The following is a 26,724-nucleotide window of genomic DNA, read 5'->3' as shown; positions in this document are numbered from 1 at the left end:
TCGACTTACTGCAACCTCCGCCTCCCGGGTTCAAGCGATTCTCCTGCCTCAGCCTCCCGAGTAGCTGGGATTACAGGCATGCGCCACCATGCCCAGCTAATTTTATATTTTTAGTAGAGATGGGTTTTCACCATGTTGGTCAGGCTGCTCTCAAACTGCTGACCTCCTGTGATCTGCCTGCCTCAGCCTCCCAAAGTGCTAGGATTAAAGGTGTGAGCCATCTTGAGTGGCCTTGCCACATCTGTCTTTTTCCTAGTTTGTTTGAAGTCTGCATGGCAGATGGAGGTGGTGGCCAATGTGGACACACTGGTCTTCTTGGTTCTCCCTGATGGAACAGCCCAGGCTCAGAAGCCACATGCCAAGATATAGAGCCCAGGTGTGGCTGGGAGAGGAAGGGTCCCTGAGCCTACCAAGGCCTACCTCCATGCTGATGAGGACATGGGATCTGCTGTGCTGTGGGCATCTGGTGGTCTGTGAGGGAGAGGGCAGATCTGCTATATGTGCAGCCTGGCCCTCTGATGACTAGGGAACTGGGCCCAGCTATGTCTAGTATAGTGACATGAAGTGACCCATGGAGGGGACCTCTGACAGGGTGAGGGACTCGGCACACACAGCTGCAGGCTGCAGGGAGCTTTGCAGTTTCCCACCGGGCTTTCCTGGAAGAGCCAGGGGAGCAGGGCCGCAAGTGGGGGAGAGCAGCAACGAGAAGGCAGGCTCTGACCCCACCCGCTGAGGAAGACAGAGCTCAGAGAGCCTGTCTGGAGTAAAGTGGCCCCTTGGGACAGCACGTCAGTTAGAATATGGTTTGGCTGCTAGTAACTGACCTGGAAAATGGTGGCTTAAACAAAATAGAAATTGTCTTTCTCATGGGCAGAAGTCTGGAGGGAGGCAGCCCGGGGCTGGTGTGGTCAGCTCAGGCTGCGTAACAGACACAGGGTGGCTGCAGCAAGAGAAGTGTATTTCCTCACAGTTCTGGAGGCTGCAGAGTCCAAGATCAAGGTATTGTCACAGCTGGTTCCATCTGAGGCCCCTCTCCTTGACTTACCGATGGCCATCTTCTCCCTGTGTCCTCACATGGTCTTCCCTCTGTGCACACACCCTTGGTGTCTCTCTGTGTCTCCTAATTTCCTCTTAGGAGGAGAAGAGGAGTGCAGTCACATTGGATTAGGGCCCACCCAATTACCTCATTTTAATTTAATACCTCCCTAAAGGCCCTGTCTTCAAATATAGTCGCCACATTGGGTGTTAGGGCTTCAACCTATAAATATGCAGGGGAGGGTCTATTTAGTCCATAGCAGCCACAAAACAACATGTTATTTTATTTCAAATAAAAGTCAAGTGTATGATTTAAAAATAAGGAGATGCTGCATGTGAGTCCTGGATGAGTGTGCCTGGAGTGGTGAGTGCCCAGCTCTGGGCTCCCTGGATGGCCAAGTGCAAATAGAAGTACACATCGCCACCTGTGTGCAGCTGGTGGACAAGCAGGCCTGGGCTGGGGGATGACCCCTTCCTGCTGGGTTTCCTCCCTTTCCCCTATCCCCACTTTTACTTGAGCTGCATGTGGCAGGAGGCAGGAGAGGGGATCCTGCCAGATTCTTAGCTGGCTCTGATGGACTGTGACTGGGCAGCTCCCTGACTGGCTCCAGGCCTCGGATCCACCAGCCCTGAGTGTGGCTGGTTGTGGGTGATGAGGGGCAGTGCTATCTATACCTGACCACACTGCACCCTTAGCCTGCTCCTCTGCTCAGGGCCTGCCGTCCACCCTGGAAGGAGACTCATTTTTGCAGCACTGCCACAACTTTAGAGGCCATTATTGTTTGTTTTTTTCCAACCTCCTTCTGGTTTGTCTTGTTGGTGATTTTTCCTTGCAGAACAATGGTTGGTAGAGGCACAGTCATGAGTCCTTTTTAATAGGTGTGTAGTGAATGAATGCGATAGAGTGTGATTGGGGAATTGATCCTGTAGCTTCCTTGGCCCAGCACTCCCAGCGGTGGCCTCTTTGTGTGTGCATCTCATGCACATGCTTTTGTGACCTTGCCAGTCAACTTGGGGGTGAGAGGTATGGATGAGGACAAGTGGAGATGGCCCTCACCTTCCAGAAATGTCCTGCCTGGAGTTGGTGCTAGGAGAAGGGAAGGGCCCTGAACCCCACCAGCAGTGTGGATGGAGGACACCATGGCTGAGAACACTCACCAGGCTTGGGGCAGGGTGGAGGGTACCAGGCTTGGGGCAGGGCGGAGGGTACCAGGGCTGTTCTGGCTGTAGAGATGCTCTCAGAAGTGACCAGTGCCAGGGCTTCAGGAGGCGGCCTTGACTGAACTGAATAGGGACGTACTATGGGGAAGAGCAAGAATGATCAGGGCTTTGAGGGATGTGTAGGGATTTGCCAGGTAGAGGCAGGGAGGTGGGAACTAGAGGAGGCATTCAGGCAGCAAATTGAGGTGGAGGTGGTCCTCGTTTGGTGAGCGTGAGGTCTGCCTTCCGTCTGCTTGAAGAGGATGGGGATATGGGCTGGAAGTGCAGCTCCACTGGGTGGTAAAGACCACTTGGGGGCTTCAGGGTGTTCATGGCCCCCAACAAGGGTCTAGCCTGAGGTCTGTGTCTTTCACAGCTGGAGAGCACAGGGTGAGAGGCATAGGAGGTTACCCTCAGTGTCCTCCTCCTCTGCCTGCACCCTGTCCAGGAAGCCCTGTATCCCTGAGTTCAGCTCCCTCTTCCATCATATGGAGCTGGCCCCTCCCAGAGCCCTGGCTGTTCCTCAGATGCCATTATTAAATCAGAATTCCAAAAATAATATGCAGCTATTTAAAGCACACACTCAATTTGTTATCCTAACAAGGTAAATGGAACAATTTTGAGTTCTCATCGTGTGAAGAAATTTATCAAGAGAAAGAAGACTTCCATTTAAGTGATGCGGTATGGATTTTTAAACAGGGCTAGCCCACGGACAGCACCTTCTCAAACCACTGCAGTTGTGATTTTTTTTTCCATTTTTTAAACATTTTTATTGAGTTTATATAACATAAAGTTCAATTAAATAAACTTTGTTCAATTGAATAAAGTTCAGTTAAATGCTATTTCCTGTATTTTAGAACTATTATTATATAGAATTATATAAGAATCTTAATCTTATTACACATTAATCTTATTTCATACATATGTCAAATGATCTTATGATAGAAAATTAGTATACAATAATCTAAATTTAGGATATTTTTATTATCCCCCAAAGATACCTTGTATCCATTAGCAGTCACTCTCCATATATAACCACACCTACCCTCCAGCAAGACGTAGGCACCCGCTAATTTATTTTCTGTCTCTATAGATTTACCTGTTCTGGACCTTTCATACAAATGGAATCGTATAATAGGTGATCTTTTGTGACTGGCTCCTTCCACTTAGCATAATGTTTTTGAGGTGCATCCAGATCTTAGCATGTTTTAGTATTTCATTCTTTTTTATGGAAAAATAATATTCCACTGTATGGATGCATCGCATTTTGTTTATCTGTTCGCAGTTGATACATATTTGGGTTGTTTCCACTCTGACTATAATAAGTAATTCTGCTATAAAAAATCACGTGCAAGTTTTTGTGTGAACACATCTTCATTTCTTTTGGATAAATACCTAGGAGTAGAATTGCTCGGTCTTGTGGTAACTCTATGGTTAGCATTTTAAGGAGCTGCTCGACTGTTTTCTAAAGTGGCTGCACCATTTTCCATCCCTACCAGGAATATGCAAAGCCTCTAGTTTCTCCGTATTCAGAATCTTTTTTTGTTAGTTAAAATTAAACTGTTTTTATTTGCAACTACTTGTAGATTCACATGTAGTTGTAAGAAATAACACAGAGAGATCCCATATGCCCTTTACCCAGCCTCCCCAATGCCAACATCTGCAGAACTGTGGAGCAATATCACAACCAGGATGTTGACATTGGGACAGCCAAGATATGGAACATCCATCACCCTGAGGATCCCTCTTGTTCTCTTTAAATAGCCGCACCCACTTCCCTCCACAACACCTTCATTCTGAAGACCTGGCAATCACTAACCTGTTAACCCATTTCTATAAATCTGTAATTTCAAAAAGTTCATATAAATGGAATCATACAATATGTAGACATTTGGGATTGGCTTTTTTTCACTCAGCGTAATTATTTGGAGATTCATCCATATTGTTGAATATATCAATATTTGTTTCTTTTTATTACTAAGTGGCATTCTGTGGTGTGGCTATATCACAGTTTGTTGAATTGTTGGCCCATTGAAGAATGTCTTGGTAGTTTCCAGCTTTGGCCTATTAGGAATAAAGCTGCTATGAACATTCATGCACAGGTTTTTGAGTGAACATAGGTACTAATTTTTCTGGCACGAATACCTAAAAGTACAGTTGCTGGGTCATATGGAAGTTACCTATTTAGTTTACTGAGACATAGTGAAACTTTCCCAGAATGGTTGTACCATTTATGTACCCAGCAACATATCCATGTCTTTTGCCTACTTTCTAATTGCATTTTTAAAATTGCTGGGCCTTGAGAGTTCTTTATATGTTCTAGATAACAGTACTTTTTTGGATATGTGGTTTGTGAATATTTTCTCAAAGCTTGTAGTTTATCATTTCATTCTTTTAGTAGAGTCTTTTTGAGAGCAAATATTTTTAATTTTGATGAGGTTTAATTCACCAATTTTTTCTTTTGTGCTTCTGGTGTCAAGTCTAAAGACTTTTTGCCTAGCCTTAGTTCTTATGTGTTTTTCTAAAAGTTTTATCTTTTACGTTTAAATCTATAATGTATTTTAATTTAATTTTTGCATAAGGTATGAGGTTTAGGTGAAGAGTCATTTTTTTTTATGAATGTCAAGTTGCTGTAGCATTTGTTGAAAAGACTACCCTTCCTCCATTGAATTACTTTTGAACCTTTGTCAAAAATTTGTTGTGCATATTTGTGTGGTCTATTTGTAGATTCTAGATTCTGTTTTATTGTCTTATGTGTTTATCTATCAACCAACTTCACACTGTCTGGATTATTTTTGTTTTATAACAAGCCTTGAAATCAGGTAAGCTGATTTCTTCTACCTTATTGTTTATTTTCAAAATTATGTTAGGTCATCTTATTCCTTTTCCTTTACATTTAAGTGTTAGAATAATTTTGCCTATAGGTACTAAAGAATTTGCTGGGATTTTGATAGGATTTATATTAAAACTGTATATCGATTTGGAGAGGGTTAACATCTTTACTAAGTTGAGTCTTCCAATCCATGAACATGGTATGTCTCTCCATTTATTTAGATCTTCTCTGATCTCTTTAATCAGTCTTTTACAGTTTTTAACATACAAGTCCTATATATGTTTTGTTAGATTTATACCTAAGTATTTCATTTTTAAGCAGCAGTAAATAGTATTGTATCTTAAATATCAGTGTCCATGTGTTTATTACTAGTATATAGAAATGTAATTGACTTTTGTGTATTGATCTTGTATCCTGTGACCTTCTGAATTAATTATTTATTCTAGGAGTCTTTTTTGGTACAATTTTCTTTTGTTTCTGCTTTTGTAACATCCATTGTATTTCCCATATAGACCATCATATTACTTTTATTTCTTCCTTTCCAATCTGTATGCCTTTTCTTTCCTTTTCTGAACTTACTGCACTAATAAGACTTTCCCATGAGATGTTGAATATGAGTAATGGGAGCCAACATCCTTGCCTTGTTCCCAGTGAAAGCATTCAATGTTTGACTATTAAGTATAATGTTAGGTGTAGGCTTTTTCTGAATATTCCTTATCAAGAAGACGAAGTTTTTTTCTATTTTCATTTTTCTGAAAGTTTTCATCATAAATAGATGTTGAATTTTGTCAAATTCTTTTTCAATATCAATTGCTATGTGTGTGTTTTTTTTTTATTCTGTTGATGTGGTGTGTAGCACTGATTGATGTTTCAATTTTGAATTAGCATTACATCCCTGGATTAAACCCCATGTGTTTGGGGTATATACTTCTTGTTGCATATCACTGAATTGCTATCTTGTAAAAGATTTTTATATCTATATTTCTAAAGTGCATTTATAGTTCTTTATTTAGTCATTCTTATGATGGTTTTTTTACAGTCTTGATTAGTTATTTTGGCATCTCTGTCTTGGTACTGATGTGTGTTGACTGTCTTTGTTCACTTGATGAGCTTGTTCTAGTTCTTGGTATGATGAGTGATGGTTTGCTGGAACCTAAGCATTTGGAATGTTATGTATGAAGCTCTGTATGTTATTTGGACGTTTTGTTTTTGATGATTTTCTGTGACATGACTCTGGCTGGGAAAGGGGGGCTGCTGTCTCTTTACTGCCAGATGGAGTTACAAGTTTAAGCTCCACATTGGGCCACTGTTGACACCATGTGGGGAGGGCTCCTTCTCACTGCTGAGCAGGAGTGAGGGTTCTAGTCCCTCATGGTCCCCACTAATAGCACCTGGCTCGTGGGAGGAGAATGAGATCCCCTTGGTTCCCACTGACTCAGAGTTGGGGGATGCTTGTTACCAGCAGGTGGAGAAGAAAGGCTTGGCTCACTCTGGGAGTGGGTGGGGCTGGGGCACAGAGTTTTCAGTGTCTCTGGCCTGGAGTAGGTAGGTTTATGTCTGAAAGTTTTCTTCTTGTGAGGCTGCCCAGTCCTGGGCCTTTGGCTGAAGAGAGGTGCTTTTGTTGTGTTTTCCTTTGGTCTGTGCCTGTTGGTGTTGCTGACTGGACCACTTCTCCAGCACTCAATCTGGCATATATGAGGCTAAAGAAACCTCAGGAACTCACCTTTATGTCATTTCTTGGTCTCAAGATTTCTGCCCTCTTCCCTCTGACTTTTAGTCTTGCTTGTTTGATGTGTAACATCCAGGACTTTCAGTTGTGTTCAGCAGGAGGAATAGGGAAAAGTACTTCTCCATGTTCCCAGAAGTAGAGTCTTCACAGTTGTCACTGAAATATCTAGTTTTTGTTAAGAGTACATTTAAGTCACATTTTGATAATCAAGATAAATGCGTTAAGATTTTTATATAACCTTCATAAGACACTGGGGTACTTTGTATGACCCATAGTCATATTAGCTTTTATACTTTTGATTTCTGGGTTTTTAAATTATTTTGTTGGCTAGAGCTTGTTGACATGATCTGTTCTTGGCACTAATGTTTACTGCTGCTTGGGCCTTGAGGGTTTTGAGATTGGATGTGCATTTCAGGTGGAATATTTATAATGTGAATGATCGTCTTTTTTTTTTTTAAATCAGAAATGAATGCTGAGTCTTATCAGATGGCTGCTTGCTTCCTGTGGGAAAGGGTTTGTACCTTAGTCTGTGGTTATTAACTTATATTGGCTTAGGTGCTGCTGCAAATCCAATGGACGGAGCTAATGCTGAGCCCTTGGTTGGAAATGCAGTTGTCCTTAGGAATGTCATGTGACAGTGGCTTACAGAAGTGACATAGCTCTTTTTGTCTTACATATACATTCCAGGGTAGGCACTTTATGGTGGTGTGACAGGTGTGATCCATGAAACCTTCAGCAGTCTCCATCCAGCTCACCACCTGTGTCCCTAGTGTGTTGCCTTCATCTTCCTAAACCAAGATGGTAGGTGGAGATCTGGCTGTTATGACTGTGTTCCCAACAACAGCAGGAGAAGAAGGGAAGAGGGACAAGCTGTTTTTTTTTTTTTTAAATTTTACCCTTCATGTTAGATTGAGGGTACATGTACAGGTTTGTTATGTGAATGTACTGTGTGATACTCAGGTTTGAGGTACAATTGATCCCATAACCCAGATACTAGGACCCAATAGCTAGTTTTCAACCTTTGCCTCCCTCCTTCCCTGTCTCCCCCTTTTTGGAGTCCCCAGTGTCTGTTCTTCCCATATTTGTGTCTATATGTATCCAATGTTTAGCTTCCACTTATAAGTGAGAACATGTGGTATTTGGTTTTCTGTCCCTATGTTACTTCAGTGGCCTCCAGTTGCATCCATGTTGCTGCAAAGGGCATCATTTCATTCTTTTTTATGGCTGCATAGTATTCCATGGTGTATACGTACCACATTTTCTTTATCCAGCTCACTGTTGATGGGCACCTGTGTTGATTTCATGTCTTTTATTGTAAATAGTGCTGTGATATACATACACATGTATGTGCCTTTTTGGTAGAATGATTTATTTTCTTTTGGATATGTACCCAGTAATGGGATTGCTGGATTTGATGGCAGTTCTGTTTTAAGTTCTTTGTGAAATCTCCAAATTACTTTCCACAGTGGCTGAACTAATTTACGTTCCCACCAGCAGTATATTCCCACCAAATGTTCCCTTTTCTCCGTGGCTTCACCAGCATCTGTTGTTTTTTGACTTTTTGATAATAGCCACTTTGACTGTTGTGAAATGGTATCTCATGGTGTTTTTGATTTGCATTTCTGTAATGATTAGTGATGATGAGCATTTTTTCATGTTTGTTGGCTCCTTGTATTTCTTCTTTTGAGAAGTGACTGTTCATGTCCTTTGCCCAGTTTTTAATGAAGATTATTTGGTTTTTGCTAGAACAATATGTTTTTAAGGAACATTTCCAAAGTTTCCACATGACCTTTCAAGTTATGTCTCCTTGGCCATATCTAGCTGCATGGGAGGCTGGAAAATATGATCTTTATTCCAGGTAGCCAAGAACCCCAGTGAAAATAAGGGGCTCTCTGGTGAGGCCAGCAGTGGAGCAGGGCTACTGGGGACAGCCAGCTGATGGCTGGGTAACTCTGCCACAGCTGGTTCTTGCAGCACCCTATGCCACGGCTGAGTAGTCCATGTGAGCTCCAGTCTCCCATGCTGGGGGCCATGTGCAGGAAGTTGGGGTGTGTGCCAGAGGCTTCCCAGCAGCCTTTCTTTCCTTCCTGGGATCAGCACTTGTGACTCTGGATGCTCCCCCATCACCTGTCACATTTTTGTTCTCCTTGGAGTTCAGTATTTTGCATTTTTCAATTCCTCAGATATTGTCATCCCCTGAGCCAAGGTGGGCGCCAAGGTGGAGGCCCACATGGTGGCTGCGGCAGGGCTTCATGGGAGCTACTTGGGGGCTATAGTGAGGGCTCGGGTGGGGACTGCAGTGGGACCCTTGGTAGGGGCAGGTTCTCAGTGTAGACCTTGGCTTTGCTTAGGACACACCTCCAGGCCACAGACTCTGGGGCCAGGACTCAGGCAGCTGAGACATTGACTTAGCCCCACTTGGCATCAGGCAGGGCTGGACTTGATCTTTCTCCTCTGGAGTTTATGTGGAAGTAACTTACCAGGGGAAACTTCAAGTGTACCAAATTTGTTCTCCCATTGTAAAATGGGCTGTGCACATGGAACGCTATCTGCCATGTGGAGCAGAGGGGTGAGGCCCTTGTGGCCAGCTGGGCTTTCGGGGTGTGGGTGGCTATTTTCATTGTGGCTGCTCCTGTGGCCCCTGAGTGTGAAGGTGTCTGGGCACCTGTGCTCCTTCTGAAAAAGTCACACAGGATGGCGGCTGCTCCTGGGTCAGGGATGTGGCCTACGCAGGAGAGACTCCCAGGGCTGTGCCCAGCAGGCCTGCGAGGCTGAGGATGGAGAGGAGGCGGAAGCATCTCAGTGCTGGGTGCCTGCGTGGCTCCTGCTGAGGCTCCTCAGAGGGAGGGAATGCTGTTGGCACTGAGCAAGGCAGGCCGCTGTGGAGGGGCTCGGAGCTGGAGGGCGCGGTGGGAGGGGTGGGGCTTCTTCCCCTCTCCAGCCTGTTTCCTCGCTTGTCAGTGGGATGTTCTACCTGATTCTATGTAGGATTTAAACTCTGCTCTTTTGCTTTTCGTTTCAAAGCAGATGGGAGGGGCATGGGAGGGACTGAGGGATGAGTCGGGGACCCTCACACTGCATTTCTGGAACATGGTCTCTCAGACATAGGGGTGTGCCCAACAGGTCAAGGGCCAGCTGGGGTTAGGGTCAGGGAACATCCAACTGGAGGATGAGAATCAAAGTCCTTCTTACTCCCTCAGTCCAGACAAGGAAACTGAGGCCTAGGAAGGGGAAAAGACTCTCCAGGATGGCATAGTTTGTTTTGAAAAATCCAAACATTTATTCTTTTCTGTTGGCGGAAAAAAGAAAATGCTTGACTTACATAGCTAAGGGAGAAATAAGAAGACAAAAACCAAGAAAGAATGCCACATGGTCCCCTAGGCCGTCTATCTGTGTAAGAACAAGGGGACTTTCTGGGTACCTCAGGAGGACAGCTTGTTTCTTTAAGCCAATGTGGAAGACTCTTTCTGGGGTGTTGTTGGAGCAGTAGGGGGAGGGAGAGAGGCCAGGTTGGGGCCTTGGTGGAGACAGCAGTGTTTTCGCAGCTGTAACCCTGCTGTACGCTGAAACATAGGTCAAGACTCAGCAGCATGCCCAGGGAGTAACGTGAGGGGCGCCGCAGGGAGGCCTGGGTGTTGGGGAGGCTGTGCCAGCCCTGGCTAGTGCTCCTGGAGGGAGTTGCTTGTTCAGTGGCAGTCCAGGCCTGGACGTGGGCCTACCCAGGCTCAGAGGCCAGGCACCCTTACTAGGGAGGGTGAGGTGAGGAGGAGTGGAGGGAGGGGGCCCTGCTGTCTAATCCGGTCCCTTCTCTTCTGTCCAGGAGCGGCTCCTCATGAGCCTCCTGCCCCGGAACGTTGCCATGGAGATGAAGGAGGACTTCCTGAAGCCCCCTGACAGGATTTTCCACAAGATTTACATCCAGAGGCATGACAATGTGAGGTAGGGCTGGTGCTGACCCGGCACAGCAGGGAGCCTGGGAAACTGAGATGTGGAGGTAATGGTGAAGGTGGGAAGGTAATGACAGAAGTGGGGAAGGAATGGATGGAGGTGGGGAAAGAATAGGGGTGTGGAGGTAATGGTGGAGGTGGGGAAGTGATGTTGGAAGTGAGGAGGTGATAGGTGGAGGTGAGGAGGTAATAGGTGGAGGTGAGAAGGTGATAGTGGAGGTGTGGAGGTGGTGGTGGAGGTGAGGAGGTGATAGTGGAGATGTGGAGGTGGGGAGGTGATGTGGGAGGTGATGGAGGAGGTGAAGGGGTGATGGTGGAGATGGGGAGGTGATGGTGGAGGTGAAGGGGTGATGGTGGAGGTGAGGAGGTGATAGTGGAGGTGTGGAGGTGATGGTGGAAGTGTGGAGGTGATAGTGTAGGTGTGGAGGTGAAGGGGTGATGGTGGAGGTGTGGAGGTGACGGTGGAGGTGTGGAGGTGACGGTGGAGGTGTGGAGGTGACGGTGGAGGTGTGGAGGTGATAGTGGAAGTGTGGAGGTGAAGGGGTGACAGTGGAGGTGTGGAGGTGATGGTGGAGGTGAGGAGGTGATGGTGGAGGTGAGGAGGTGATGGTGGAGGTGAAGGAGTGATGGTGGAGGTGGGGAGGTGATGGAGGTGAAGCAGTGTTAGTGGAGGTGGGGAGGTGGTAGTGGAGGTGAAGAGGTGATAGTGGAGGTGGGGAGGTGATGGTGGAGGTGAGGAGGTGATGATGCACGTGGGGAGGTGATGGTGGAAGGTGAAGAGGTGATGGTGGAGGTGGGGAGGTGATAGTGGAAGTGGGGAGGTGATGATGGAGGTGAAGAGGTGATGGTGGAATTGGGGAGGTGATGGTGGAGGTTAGGAGGTGATGGTGGAGGTGGGGAGGTGATGGTGGAAGTGTGGAGGTGATAGTGGAAGTGTAGAGGTGATGGTGGAGGTGGGGAGGTGATGGTGGAGCTGGGGAGGTGATGGTGGAGGTATGGAGGTGGTCTTGGAGGTGCGGAGGTGATATTGGAGGTGTGGAGGTGATGGTGGAGGTGAGGAGGTGATAGTGGAAGTATGGAGGTGATAGTGGGGGTGTGGAAGTGATGGTGGAGGTGTGGAGGTGATGGCGGAGTTGGAGAAGTGATAATAAAAGTGAGGAGATGATAGTGGAAGTGTGGGGGCTGATGGTTGAGGTGGGGAAGTGGTGATGGAGGTGATAGTGGAGATGATACTGGAGATGCAGAGGTGATATTGGAGATGTGGTGGTGATAATGAAGGTGAGGAGGTGATGGTGGAGGTGGGAAGGTGATGCTGGAGATGGGGAGGTAATAGTGGAAGTATGGAGGTGATGTTGAAGGTGAGGAGGTGATAGTAGAGATGTGGAGGTGATGGTGGAGGATGGGAGGTGATGTTGGAGGTGTGGTGGTGATGGTGGAGGTGAGGAGGTGATGGTGAAGGTGAGAAGGTGATGGTGGAGATGGGAGGTGATAGTGGAAGTATGGAGGTGATGTTGGAGGTGAGGAGGTGATAGTGGAGGTGTGGAGGTGATGATGGAGGTGGGGAGGTGATAGTGGAAGTGTGAAAGTGATGGTGGAGGTGTGGAGGTGATGGCGGAGTTGGAGAAGTGATAATGGAAGTGAGGAGGTGATAGTGGAGGTGTGGGGGTGATAATGGAGGTGGGGAGGTGATGGTGGAGGTGTGGAGGTGATAGTGGAGGTGCGGAGGTGATATTGGAGGTGCAGAGGTGATGGTGGAGGTGAGGAGGTGATGGAGGTGGGAAGGTGATGGTGGAGGTGTGGAGGTGATAGTAGAAGTATGGAGGTGATGATGGAGGTGTGGAGGTGATGGAGTTGGAGAAGTGATGATGGAAGTGAGGAAGTGATAGTGGAGGTGGGAAGGTGATAGTGGAGGTGATGGTGGAGGTGGGTAACTGATGATGGGAGTGAAGAGGTGATGGAGGAGCCGAGGAGGTGAGGAGGTGATGGTGGAGGTGGGAAGGTGATAGTGGAAGTGTGGAAGTGATGGTGGAGGTGTGGAGGTAATGGCGGAGTTGGAGAAGTGATAATGGAAGTGAGGAGGTGATAGTGGAAGTGTGGGGGGTGATAGTGGAAGTATGGAGGTGATGGTGGAGGTGTGGAGGTGATGGTGGAGGTGTGGAGGTAATGGTGGAGTTGGAGAAGTGATGATGGAAGTGAGGAAGTGATAGTGGAGGTGGGGTGATGGTGGAGGTGATGGTGGAGGTGGGTAACTGATGATGGGAGTGAAGAGGTGATGGAGGAGGCAAGGAGGCGAGGAGGTGATGGTGGAGGTGGGGAGACAGGGGGAGTGTGTACAAAGGGTCTCAGTTGTGAAAGCAGATGTGGTCAGGAGGTTCAGGTGGACAACTGCCTAGCAGGGAAACAGGTCCCACGTGTAGAGGGGCTGTTGGCTTCTTGGGTGATGCTGTTGGCTTCTTGGGTGATGTTACAGTTATCTTTCCCATTTCTTATTTCAGTATTCTTACACTTCCTCTGTTGACTGGAGAGGGTAAAAATATCTGTCCCTAAAACTGGCTTTGAGCAGTGACATTTTGGGCTTCGAATTTGCCAGGCCAGAATAGTAGCTGAGCATTGAGCTAGTTGGTGCCAGGTCTAGGATATGTGTGCTCTTCTGTCTTACTCTATTCATTTCATGATAGCCCTAGGAGGCAGGGATTGTTCCCATTTTATAGGTGAGGAAACTAAGCCTTCAGAGTGAACCCACTTGCTTTAGACACTCTGAGGCTTGTTTGTTTTTAAAGATTCTGTTTAAAAGTATTTATTTTATTAAATTGTGGATTCCATTTAAAAATAATTTTCATGCAAGTATAATGTGCTTAGAATGGTCGAGTGTTGCCTATTTGGGATTAATGCTTTACGTAAATATCACTGAGGTAGGAGATGGTGTTTGAGGGACCTGAAGCGCTTTCCTTTTCTGCTGTTTTTTGCTGGCCCTTCTGGGTGTTGGTGTCAGGCCTCTCTGCCCATTTGGCCTCTGAATACACAAAAGGTCCATAGAAACTCTCATTCTTTCTTATGTTGAGCACCACAGACTGGGTCCCTGCAAACCAGCACTCATTCATTGGAAATGAGTTGAGGTTTGTGGGTCCATCAGAGTCAGTCGTCCTTGTATGCCAAGACAGTATGGCTAATTGCTGTCTCGTTGAGAGCTCAGCAGTCACTGTTCTGAGCACACGTGTTCACTGCCCATTGTCATGCTGTTAAGTAAGGACCCGTGTTGTCCTCCTTTTGCAGAGGAGGATGCTTAAGCAGTGTAGGGTGAAGGCCCAAGTGGGTGGAAAGTAGCTGAAGAGCCAGCATTTGAGCCCAGCATGACTGCAGAATTTGTGCTCAGCAGCTCTCTGCTAAGTACTTGGTTCTGTTTAATATCATCATGCTTCTGTGAACTGCTGGCATTGTCACCTCCATTTTATAGATGAGGAAATTTAGGTTCAACAAAGTGAAACGTATGTATGACTCCCTGGCCAGTGAGTGGCAGGCAGGGACAGGACCTGGGATTAGCTGACACTAATGTCTGCCTTGACTTTTCTCATTTCTCTCACTGCCTCTTGTTACAAAATAAGGAATGACACACTGACTGAGTCCCCTGATGAGAAGAACAGACCACCAGAATAATCCTGGGAGCACCTCAAGGGGAGCCAGAGCCTTTCCATACTGCAGGAAAGGCATCAAAAGTCAAGAGCCTTTTGACAGCTAGAGCTGGCAGACATCACTGACCCTTTCCCCTGCTCAGCATAGAGTGAGCTGATGAAAAATCTCAGCTCTAAGCTTCCCTCTGGGGAGAGAAGGAATCAGTGTGACCACTGCCCCAACTTTTATGGGGCTGCCCAAAGAACAAGCATCTATCTCTCCCCTGGATCTCTTGATAGGTCTTGTACAGTCGGGCTACCCAGGAGAGAACAGAGGTGGTAGTTTGGGGTGATAGATACCATAGCTTCCCCCCCCCACCCCGTGCTCAACATAGAGTGAGCAGACAAAATTAACAGCTGCCTGCTTTTCCCTCAGGAGAGAAAGGGTTGGTAAAGCACCAGAATCTGTGGGTGATTGGTGAGAGTCTTCTCCTGTACAGGGCCAGCCCATGAAGACTGAGAGAGGTACCTGCTTTGTCTAAATCTCAAGACACCAACACAGAGTTAAGGAAGATTAAGAATCAAAGATGTTCCAAACAAAGGAATGAGATAAATATACAGAAACTGACTAATGAAAAAGTTATATAATTTACCTGATAGATAATTTAAAATAACTCCCATAAAGATGCTCATTGAGGTCAAAAGAATAAGGCATGAACAAAGTGAGAATTTCAACAAAGAAATAGAAAATATTAACAAGTGCCAGAGAACATGGAACTGAAGATCACAATTACTGAACTGAAAAATTCACTAGAAGGATTCAGCAGAAGACTAGATCAAGCAGAATAAAGAATCAATGAACTGGAAGACAAGTTACTGGACTCACTGGAAATAATTCTGTTAGAGGGGCAAAAGGAAAAAGAAATGGAAAAGACTGAAGAAAGCTTAAGAAAGTTATGGGAAATCATTAGTGGACCAATATACACCTTATGGGAGTTACAGAAGAACAGTGAGCAACAGGACCAGAAAGTTTGTACACACACACACACACACACACACAATATATATATATATTTTTTCATCATATATTACATATATGATGTAAAAATGTATTGTTAAATATGAATATATGTACACACACAGTGAAAATTTCCCAAATCTGGTTAAAGAAATGGACATGCAGTTACAAGAAACTCAGGTGACACCAAATAAGATGAACACCCCAAAATTCACACCAGGATACATTTATCCAAATCCTCAAACATCAAGGACAAAGGGAGAATTTTGAAAACAGAGAGGAAAAAGTGACTTGTCACATACCATACAACCAGCATAAGATAATGGATTTTCCAGCAGAAACCTTGCAGACCTGAAGGGAGTGGGATGATATATTTCAAGTGCTGAAAGAAAAAAACTGCTAAGCAAGAATACTATGCCTAGCAAAAGTCTCCTTAAAAACATGAAGGAATAAAGACTTCCCCAGACAATTAAAAGCTGAGGAAGTTCATGACCCCTAAACCTGCCTTACAAGCAATGCAAAAGGGGTGTTCTTACATTGAAATGAAAGGATGCAAAACAACAACACAATAGCATAAGAAAATATGATACTTATTGGTAAAGATTTATACATTAACAAATACAAAATACTGTATTACTGTAATTGTAGTGCATAAATCACTTTTCATTCTAGCATAAAAGTTAAGAAAATAAAAGTATTAAAAATAACTATAACTGAAAGTATCTTGAAATATATACTATATGAATAAATATAAACTGTGACAACATAAAATAAATTATGAAGAAGTTAAAGTGTAGAGTATCTGTATGTGATTGAACTTGTTATCAGATCAAAATGGACATAGTTTTTATAAGCACCAAGGTAACCACAAAGAAAAAAATGGCTATAGAAACTGCACAAAGGAGAAAGAAAAAGGAATCAAAGCACATCAAAGCAAAAAATTAACATAACACAAAGGAATTCAGAAAGAGAGGAAAAAACAAATAAAGAAATCCACGACAAATAGAATACATTTAACAAAGTTACGATAGTAAGCCATTCCCTATCAATACTTAAAGTGTAAATGGATTAAACTCCCCAGTCAAAACACATGGCATGGCTGAATGGATAAAAACAAAACCAAAACCAAGCCTAACTATATGCTGTCTATTTAAGGATGTACATAAACTGACAGTGAAGGGATGGAAAGAGATAGCTCATACAAATGAGACCCCAAATAGAGCAAAGATGGCTATGCTTGTATCAGAAAAAAAGGGACTTTAAGTCAAAAACTGCCAAAAGAGACAAGAAGTCTGTATTATGATAAAAGGGTCAACTCTCAGGAAGATAAAATAATTGTAAATATGTATGCATTCAGCATAAAAGCACCTAAGTATATAAAACAAGCATTGACAGAACTGTAAAAAAACAATAATAGTAGGAGACTTCAATAGTCTACTTTTGATAACAGACAGAGCATCCAGACAAGATCAAAAAGAAAGCAGAGAATTTCAGTAACACTATAGACTAAATAGACCTAACAGACATATAGGGGACATTACACAACTCAAAAAGCAGAATACACATTCTTCTCAAGTGCACATGGGTCTTTCTCCAGGAAAGGTCATATGTTAAGTCACGGAACAAGTCCTCACAGTTTTAATAATTATATCAGATATCATTTCTGATCACAGTGGGATGAAACTAGAAATTAATTGCAGAAAGAAAACTGAAAAATTCATAAAAGTGTTGAAATTAAAAACACTTTCTTGAACAATTATTGGGTCAAAGAAGAAATCAAAAAGGATATTAGAAAATACCTCCAGGCTGGGCATGGTGGCTGACACCTGTAATCCCAGCACTTTGGGAGGCTGAGGTGGGAGGTTTGCTTTAGCCCAGGATTTCAAGACCAGCCTAGACAACATAATAAGACCTCATCTCTACAAAAAAATTTAAAAATTATCCAGGCATGGTGGCATGCACCTGTAGTCCCAGCTACTCAGGAGGCTGAAGTAGGAGGATTGCTTGAGCTCAGGATTTCAAGACCAGCCATGAGCTATGAGCACACTACTCTACTCTAGCAGCCTGGGTGACAGAGAAAGACCCTATCTCAACAAAACAAAACAAACAAACAAACAAACAAAAAAACCTGAATATACCTTCAAACAAAAGAAAATGAAAACACAACATACCCAAACTTATGGGATGGAACAGAAGCAGTAATAAGGGGAAGTTCATAGCAATAAATGCTTACATTAAAAAAGAAATATATCAAATTAACAATATTAACTTTGCACCTCAAGAAGCCAAAAAAAAGAAGAACATATTAAGCCTAAAATTATTAGAATGAAGGAAATAACAGAGATGAGAGCAGAAATAAATGAAACGAGATAAAAAACAATAGTAAAAAATCTACAAAACCAAGAGTTGCTTTGTGAAACAGTAAATAAGATTTTGACATGTTCTTACCTAGACCGAAAACAAAGAGAAAAAACTCAAATCAAATTGTAAATGAAAGAAGAGATATTATAACTGAGGCCACAAAAATGAAAAAGGATCATAAGAGACTACTGTGAACACCAACAAACTGTATAACCTAGGAAAATTTGAAAAATGACAAGAAACATACAACCAACCAAGACAAAGTCATTAAGAAGTAGAAAGTTTGAACAGACCTATACATAGTATGGATATTGGATCAGTTATCAAAACCCAACAAAGAAAAGTCCAGACCCAGATGGTTTCACCAGTAAATTCTACCAAACATTTAAATAATTAATGGCAGTCCTTCTCCAAGTCTCTGAAATTGAAGAGGAGGGAACACTTTCAAACTATGAAGCCATCATTGTCCTGATACCAAAGTCAGACAAGAACACTACAAAAAAAAAAAAAAAAAAAAGAAAGAAAGAATTTATAGGCAAATATCCCTGATAAATACAGATTCAAATATCCTCAGCCAAAATACTAGCAAATGCATCCAGGATCACATTGAATGCATCATATACCATGATCAGTTGAGATTTATCCCTGGAATGCAAGGATAGTTCAACATGCAAAAATCAATTAGTGTGATAACAACATGTTAAGAGAATAAGGAATACAAATCATGTGATCATCTCAATAGATGCAGAAAAATATTTGACAAAATTTGACACCCTTTCATGATAAAAATTCTCAACAAATTAGGATTAAAAAAACCCTCAACAAAATAAAGGCTATATATATGACAAGCCCACAGCTGTGATCTTACTCGATGGAAAACAGAAAGCTTTCCCTCTAAAATCAGGAACAAGACAATGATGTCCACCCCCACCACTTCTATTCAACATAGAACTGGAAGTCTTACCCAGAGCAATGAGAAAAGAAAGAACAGCAACAAAAAAAGGCCTCCTAAATGGAAAGGGGAAAACTAGGAAGCAGAAGGAAAACAGGCAACCCATGGGAGGGGTGAGTGAGAGTCTTTCTGCAACCCAGTTTCCCACTGGAGATCCAGGCAATGAGAGGGCACCTTCACCCTCCCATGTTTTGAATCTATCTTAGGAAGCAGCTGGGAGGCCGTAAGCAGGAACTGCTCCAGGAAGGGAACTTGCCCTGGGTCCCACACCCATTCTACAACCTAAGTGGCTACAGCAAGATGCCGTTTTTTAAATCCTAGCTTTTAGCAGAGTGTGCATTGTTTTGGGATCCAGCAGTGCCAGTCATAGGCATTCAGGAAACTTGGGCTATTTGCTTGTGAAACTGGAGCAAAGCAGGGATGGGCTCCTGCAACTGTAACTGAGAAGCAATCATGGTGTGGTCTGCAGCCACTGGCACTGGCAAGCAGGCACCACTCCTGGGGCTTAAGCAGGATATGAATTGCTATGGAGTCTTGGTCTTGAGTTGGGTAGGGGCTCATATGGCCTGGGGCTGAGTTGCTGGCTAGGCATGGACTGCCTGGGTCTGAAGGGTCAGCTGTGACAGGTGGAACTGGGATGTGAGAGGGATGTGTTTACCCCATCTGCTGGCCAAGGCTGTGACTGCTGGGGCTGACCCCACTTTCCCCATGGCAGGACCAAACTCTTAGAATTTGATAAATGAATTCAATCAAGTTGGAGAAGAGAAAATCCATGTACAAAAATCAGTAGCATTTCCGTACACTAGTAATGTATGAGCTGAAAAAGAAGTCTAGAAAGCAATCCCAATTACAGTAGCTACAAAAAATAAAATAAATTTAACCAAGGATGTAAAATATTTCTACAATAAAAACTGTAAAATGATGAAAGATTTTGAAGAGGACACAAACATTGAAAGACATTTCACATTCATGGATTGGAAGAATATTGTTAAAATGACCATAATACCCAAAGTGATCTACAGATTCAGTGCAATCTCTATCAAAATATCAGTGACATTCTTCACTAAAATAGAAAAAAAATTCCAAAATTCATATGGTACTACAGAAGACCCTGAATAGCCAAAGCAATCTTGAGCAAAAAGAAGAAAGCTGGAGTCATTGCATTACCTGGCTTCAAGATATACTATCAACCTATATTAACTAAAACAGCATGATACTGGCATGAAAACAGACATATAGACCAATAGAACAGAATAGAGAACCCAGAAGTAAATCCATGTAATTTTAGCCAACTGATTTTTGACAAAGATGCCAAGAACATACATTGGGGAAAAGACAATCTCTTCAATAAATGGTGCTGGGAAAACTGGGTATGCATATACAGAAAATGAAACTAGACCCCTATCTCTTACCATACACAAAAGTAAACTCAAAACGGATCAGACATAAATATAAGACCCAGACTATGAAATTTCTAGAAGGAAACATAGTGGAAATACTTCAGGATATTGGTCTGGACAGATGTTTTATGGCTAAGACCTCAAAAGCACAGGCAATGAGATAAAAACTAGAGAAATGGGATTATATCAAACTGATAAGTGTCTGCACAACAAAGGAAACAATCAACAGAGTGAATAGACAACAGGAGAATGGGATAAAACATTTGTAAACTATGAATTTGACAAGGGATTAATATTCAGAATATACGAGGAACTCAACTCAATAGCAAGAAAACAAATAATCTGATTTTAAAATGGGTGAAGCATCTGAATAGGCATTTCTCAAAAGAAGACATCCAAATGGCCAACAAGTATGTGATAGAGTGGTCTACATCACTAATCATCATGGAAATGCAAATCCAAACCACAATGAGAATCATCTCACCTCAGTAAGATTGGCTGTTATCAAAAAGACAAAAACAAATGCTGGTGAGGATGCAGTAAAAAGGGATCTCTTGTACTGGTTGGCGGGAATGTAAATTAGTACAACCATTGTGGAAAATAGAGTGGAAGTTTCTCAAAAAGTTAAAAATAGAACTATCATGATCCAGCAATCTCAGTACTGGGTATATATCCAAAGGAAAATAAATCAGTATGTCAAAGAGATATCTGCTCTCCCTGTTTATTGCAGCACTATTCACAATAACCTAGATGTATAATCAACCTAAGTGTCCAACAGCAGATGAATGGGTAGAGAGAATGTGGTATATTTACAGGTTGGAATACTATTCAGGCATAAAAAAATGAAATTCTCTCATTCATGTCAACATGGCTGTGCCTGGGGGATGTTATATTAAGTGAAATAAGCCAATCATAGAAAGGTAAATACTGAATGTGAGCCGAGATTGAGCCACTGCACTCCAGCCTGAGCTACAGAGCGAGACTCCATCTCAAAAATAAACAAACAAACAAACAAACAAAAAACAACCAAAAAAACCTACATAGTTTCGCTTTTATATGGAAGCTAAAATAGTTTATCTCTTAGATGTAGGCAGTGGAATAGTGGTTACTAGAGGTTGGGAAGAGTAGGAGGAAGGAAGCCACAGGGAGAGATTGGTTAATGAGTACAAAATTACAGGTAGATAGGAGAAATAACTTCTATTGTTCTATAGCATGTAGGGTGACTATAGTAAACAATAATTTATTGCACTTTTCAAGTACCTAGAAGAGAGGATATTTGAATGTTACCAATACAAAGAAATAATAAAAATTGGAGGTGCTGGATATCCTAATCACCCTGATTTGATAACTGTGTGTTATATACATATATTGAAGTAGCACACCATAACCCATAAGTATGTACATTTATGTGTCAGTTAATATATATATGTGCATATATACAAATATGCAACACACACACGTATAAGTAACAAAAAAGAAGGAAATCTTGCCATTTTCAACAATATGTATGGAGCTGGAGGACATTACTATAACCTAAGTAAGACAGAAATATCTGCATGATCTCATTTGTATGTGGAACTAAAATAGTCAAATTCATAGGAGCAAAGTAGAATGGCAGTTGCTAGGGAATGAAGGCAGAGGAAAATGGGGTGATGTTGATAAAAGAATACAAAATTTTAGTTAGGCAGCATGAATAAGTTCTGGAGATCTAACATACAGTGTGGTCACAATATTTAACAATACTGTATTGTATACTTGAAATTTGCTCACGCACAGGTAGCTGTGCAGAGGTAATGGCTATTTTAATTACCTTGATTGTGTCAATTATTTCAACCTATGTAGGTTTATCAAAACATCAAATTGTACACCACATATACACATGAGTAAACACAATTTTTATGTCAGTGATATCTCAATAAAGGTGTTAAAAGAAAATGTGTTATGTACATAAAATGAAATGCTGTTAAGCCTTAAAATGGAAGGAAATTCTTCAATATGTGACAAAATAGATGAAACTTGAGGACATTATACAAGTGAAATAAGCCAGTTACATAAAGACAAATACTGCAACATTACACTTATATGAGGTATTTAAAATAGTCGAAATCATAGAATTAAAGAGTGTCTTTGTGGTTATAGGGTCTTGGGGGAGGAAGAAATGGGGAGTTACCAGTCAGTGGCCATGAAGCTGTAGATGTCTGCTGTACAATATTTTACCTGTAGTCAACAATAATGTAGCGTACACTTTAGAAAGAATTAGTGAACTTGGTAGCTCAGTTGAGATTATCCAGTCTGAAGAACAGAATGAAAAAAAGGATGAAGAAAATGAAGAGAATGTCAGAGACCTAAGGGACACCATCAATCGTATCAGTACACACATATTGAGAGTCCCACAGGAGAGGAGAAAGAGAAAGGGGCAGAAAGAATATCTGAAGAAATAATGGCCATAAATGTCCCAAAGTTTTTGGAAAACGTTAACCTACACGTCCAAGAAGCTGAGTGCACTCCAAGGTGGGTAGACTCAAAAAGACCCATACTGAGACGTGTCATTATCAAACTGTCAAAAACCAAAGACTTGAGGACAATTTTGAAAGCAGCAAGAGAAAAACGACTTACCATCTACAAGGCATCCTCAACAAGGTTATCAACTGATTTTTCATCAGAAACCAGGGAGGCCAGAAGGGAGTGGAATGGCATGTTCAAAGGTTGAAATAAAAAGATAATTCTGTATCCAGCAAAAATCACAAGAGCAGCACCTGCTGTTACCATCACGCATAATCCTCTTCTCCCAGTGTCTGTGTGTCCCTTTCCCCCATCCCCTCCTTCAGGACCCCCATGAGCAATCCTAGTTGACATATACACAGGTCCATATCTGACTTCCCTGCTTTTCCATAGTTAGTTACATGTGTCACCTTTGATGTTCTCTGCATGTTTGCCCCTTCCCTGAATAGAATGGAGTCTTTCTGAGGGCTGTGAGGTTTGTTCAGATCCTTTTTTTTTTGAGACGGGGTTGTACTGTGTCTGCCAGGCTGGAGTGCAGTGGCATGCTTCGGCTCACTGCAACCTCCACCTCCCAGGCTCAAGCGATCCTCCCACCTTAGCCTCCTGAGTAGCTGGGACTGCAGGTGCATGCCAACACACCTGGCTAATTTTTGTATTTTTTGTAGAGATGGGGTTTTGCCATGTTGCTCAGGCTGGTCTCGAACTCGTGGACTTAAGTGATCCACCTGCCTTGTCCTCCCAAAGTGCTGGGATTACAGGCATGAGCCAACATACCCTGCCATGAATCTTTTATTCCACTGCTAAATCCCAAGCACCTAAAGCAATGCCAGCACATATAGCCCTCAATAAATATTTGTTGAATAAGCAAGTGAATAAATGAATTAGAATACTTAGAAAGTATTATAAATGATTATAAACAATCACTGAGCTCTTACTAGGGGCAATATATGACCTGGACTCTAGTCTTATTCCCATTTTACATGGCGGACATGCAGAACAGTTGGATAAGTTGCTGTCATTGGTGAAGCTGGATAGTGCCCTTTGGAGTCCAGGCTCTGAACCCTGTCCCCCTCCTGCCCCTGCTGGCTGGCCCATCTTTGGAGATACCCTGTGTTGTGAACAAAATAGGTCATTTTCTTTTACTTTGCGTTTATTTCCTATAGTGGTGCTGGGGGCGTTCTGGGTTCAGGAAGCCTCAAAGTTACAGAAAAAGCCGAGAACACTTTGAAAAAAATGTGATTAAATGACTGGGACCTTGTGGAGAGATATCTTAACGCTACAACATTTTTATAGACAAAAATATATAATTACATTTTTTTCCTGATATTTTCAAAGAGCATGTTTTAATATTGCAAGAAGAGAAAACAATTGGAAACATCTTTTTAAAGTCTTATTATTCCAGAAAACATGAAAGTTCTGCCCTGTGGGTAGACACTGTGTTGTTTAGGGCTCACCCCAGTGCTATCATAAATAGACACTCAGTACATAGAGGCTTTGATGCAAGACAGTGTGTTTCCTGCTGTCATTGCAGACTGAGGGGGCGGCCCCTTTGCCCAGGAATTCGGGGACTCCCTCCCTTTACATTGTGAAGCATTGACACCACACTCAGGGCCTGCGAGTTTCCTGCATTCAGGGGGCAGAAGGGGAATATTGGGGTGTGGAGGGGACCACATACTTAAAAGCACATCACTTCTGCTCAGTGCCGCTGGCCACATCGTAAGCTCCTCAAGAAGGGGAGGCAGGTCTAGCGGAGGGGAGATGGGCTTTCCCTATGTGGTGTGAGGGGTCAGCATGAGGGATGGCGAGCTGTGAATGGCCTCAGCATTTACTCCCCCGGTGGCCAGGCATTCTGTGGCTTTTCTGAGCCTCAGTCTTCTCACCTATATGATGGGAACCAGGAAGCCTTCATTTCTAGTCTGCATTGAGGAATAAATGGGGTGATTGATTCTACAGTGATTTGGAGATGTAAACGTCTGTACACCTCTAGGAATTATTTCCTGAGTGACTGGGAGAAGGGCAGCCTGGCACCCCTTTCTCTTGCAGCATCCTGTTTGCTGACATCGTGGGTTTCACGGGCTTGGCATCCCAGTGCACGGCCCAGGAGCTGGTGAAACTCCTCAATGAGCTCTTCGGCAAGTTTGACGAATTAGCCACGGTAAGTGCAGCGTTTTTCTTTGTTCGAATTAAATTAGAATTGCTTCTGGAGTGATGATATGCCAGTGGATTCCCTGTATTTGGACCATGAACTAGACTGATTGCTAAGCATTTCTTCCAGCAAGGTTATAAATAACCTGTTGTTTTTAGCCTCACCATTCATTGATTCCTTTCCTTGGACCGGAACCTTGCATTTACCAGATAGGAAAATACTTGCACAAGCATGGCCAGCATGCTGTCGAATCGGGACTTCCATGCAGAAGGCTTCGTTGTGCAGGCCATATGTAGGTATGGGTCAGCCCTGTGCACCATCCTGCTGCCATTGTGTCCCACTGCAAACGGAGCTGGTGATTGCAACCCCTCGTTCTGGGCTCTACTGGAGCAGGCCTGATTCTTGGTCTGCCACCCTCCTGGGATTGAAACTTGTCTGCTGGGGGCCCAGTTGCTGATGCCTCCTGATGCCTGGTGCAGGCAGTGACCACCCTTGTGTGCTGGGGTTTTGAAAGACCTTCCTTGGATCAGTCACATCTGGCAGCCAAGTTCTGCTGAACGTCGGGCCAAGGCCATCCCAACAGCCTTGGCTTGTAATGCGCATGTTTGGAAGCAAAGATGAGCAAGCCAGCCAAACCTCCTTGTACAGAGGTTTGCCCTCCTGGGACTTAGTCACATTGGCCATAAGGCTTCTGAGGGGCTGGCACTGTCACCCTTTCTCCCCACAGAATGTGCTGTGTTTAGAGACAGGACATGTGGGACTGGGATCTGAGCTGCAGAAGCCAACAGACGTTGCAGGCCCAGGGAGAGCACATCTATTGCATGGCATCGATATCCTACCCCTCCTTTTGCTCTGCTGCTCACAGATACATTGTACTGCTCATCAGTCATCAGATTGAAAGCTAGAATGTGCCCTGATTGCATGTGATGGAACTTCCCCTCTTGCCATTCACCTGGCACATCCTCCCTGAGATTTTCGCGCCCAGCCTGTGCAGGAAGGGTCGGCTTCTGCAGGACGGCTGACCATGGACACAGAAAGTCTCCTCTTTCCAAGGGGGAAGGGGAGGAGGGAGTCTGGTGTCAGGAGAGCCCAGGATGTGATGCTTTTCAGGGCCACTGGCCCACCTGAGTTTCCTTGGACCCCAGACACCTAGCATCCCTGCCCTGTGAGGGTGTGAGAGGAGCACAGTGAGATGGAGCCAAGTTCAAGTTCACCTCTTGTCCAGCCTCCAGGTGGTCAGGGAGGGGCGCTGAGGTCAGTGTGAGAGGAAGGGGCAGTGAGCTCTGTTCAGCAAGGCAGAACCTTTTCAGAGGAAGTGGCAGTGAAGCGTCTTGGGGGAAAATGTGGATGCTCCCTCAATGAAGGAGGGGAGAGGAAGGCACCTTGATAGGGGGCTGGCTTGTGCAGAGTCCTGAGGGGCATTCTGAGCACAGGGCAGGGCTGGGCAGGACAGAGCCAGGCGGTAGTCACACGAGCTGAGGCCAGTGAGACTTGCCATACATGGCAGCAGTTAGGGGGACCCACTGGAGGTGGGAGAAAACTTGGGAGCCTGCTGCAGACACCTGATGAGGGAGAGAGGTTAAGGTAGGAAGGGTAGGGGGGAAAGAGGGTGGGCATGGGGGATTTTGGACACTACTCCCTTTGGAAGATCCCTGTGGGGAAGAAAAGATCTTGAGATCCAGTTGTAAAGTCACTGTTTAGTTTTCCAGTAAACAGTGGAAAAGATCAGCACCTTTTACTTTTCGTATAAACAGTGGAAAAGTAAACTGACTTTACAACTGGATCTCAAGACCTTTTTTTCCCCACAGGAATCTTTGTGGGCAGTGACACCCCGTTGATAGCCTGGGCCAATGTTCCATAGCAGCCCGTTTGGGAAAGCCCACTTCATCTTTCTGCTGGGCAGTGCCCTTGCAGAGCTTCTGGTCTGCAGTGCCCTTGCAGTCTTATCTGGGCCGTCCACTAGGCTTGTCCCCTGGACTGTGCAGCCAGTGTT

The 26,724-nt window shown here is 43.8% G+C and overlaps 1 protein-coding gene across 1 annotated transcript in view; it reads left to right on the top strand.

Annotated features, from left to right (window-relative positions):
• ADCY1 (adenylate cyclase 1) overlaps nt 1–26,724 on the top strand; it is a 142,980-nt gene that overhangs the window by 23,964 nt on the left and 92,292 nt on the right. Inside the window, exons 3-4 of the mRNA XM_007981391.3 lie at nt 10,618–10,736; nt 24,629–24,740. Of these exons, the coding sequence (XP_007979582.3) occupies nt 10,618–10,736; nt 24,629–24,740 (231 nt within the window). The remainder of the gene's footprint in view (nt 1–10,617; nt 10,737–24,628; nt 24,741–26,724) is intronic.

The sequence above is a fragment of the Chlorocebus sabaeus genome, chromosome 21 (genome assembly GCF_047675955.1).
Source record: "Chlorocebus sabaeus isolate Y175 chromosome 21, mChlSab1.0.hap1, whole genome shotgun sequence".
NCBI classification, from domain to species: Eukaryota; Metazoa; Chordata; class Mammalia; order Primates; family Cercopithecidae; genus Chlorocebus; species Chlorocebus sabaeus.
The sequence above is the reverse complement of the archived record's forward strand: the minus strand, read 5'-3'. Positions and strand labels throughout refer to the sequence as shown.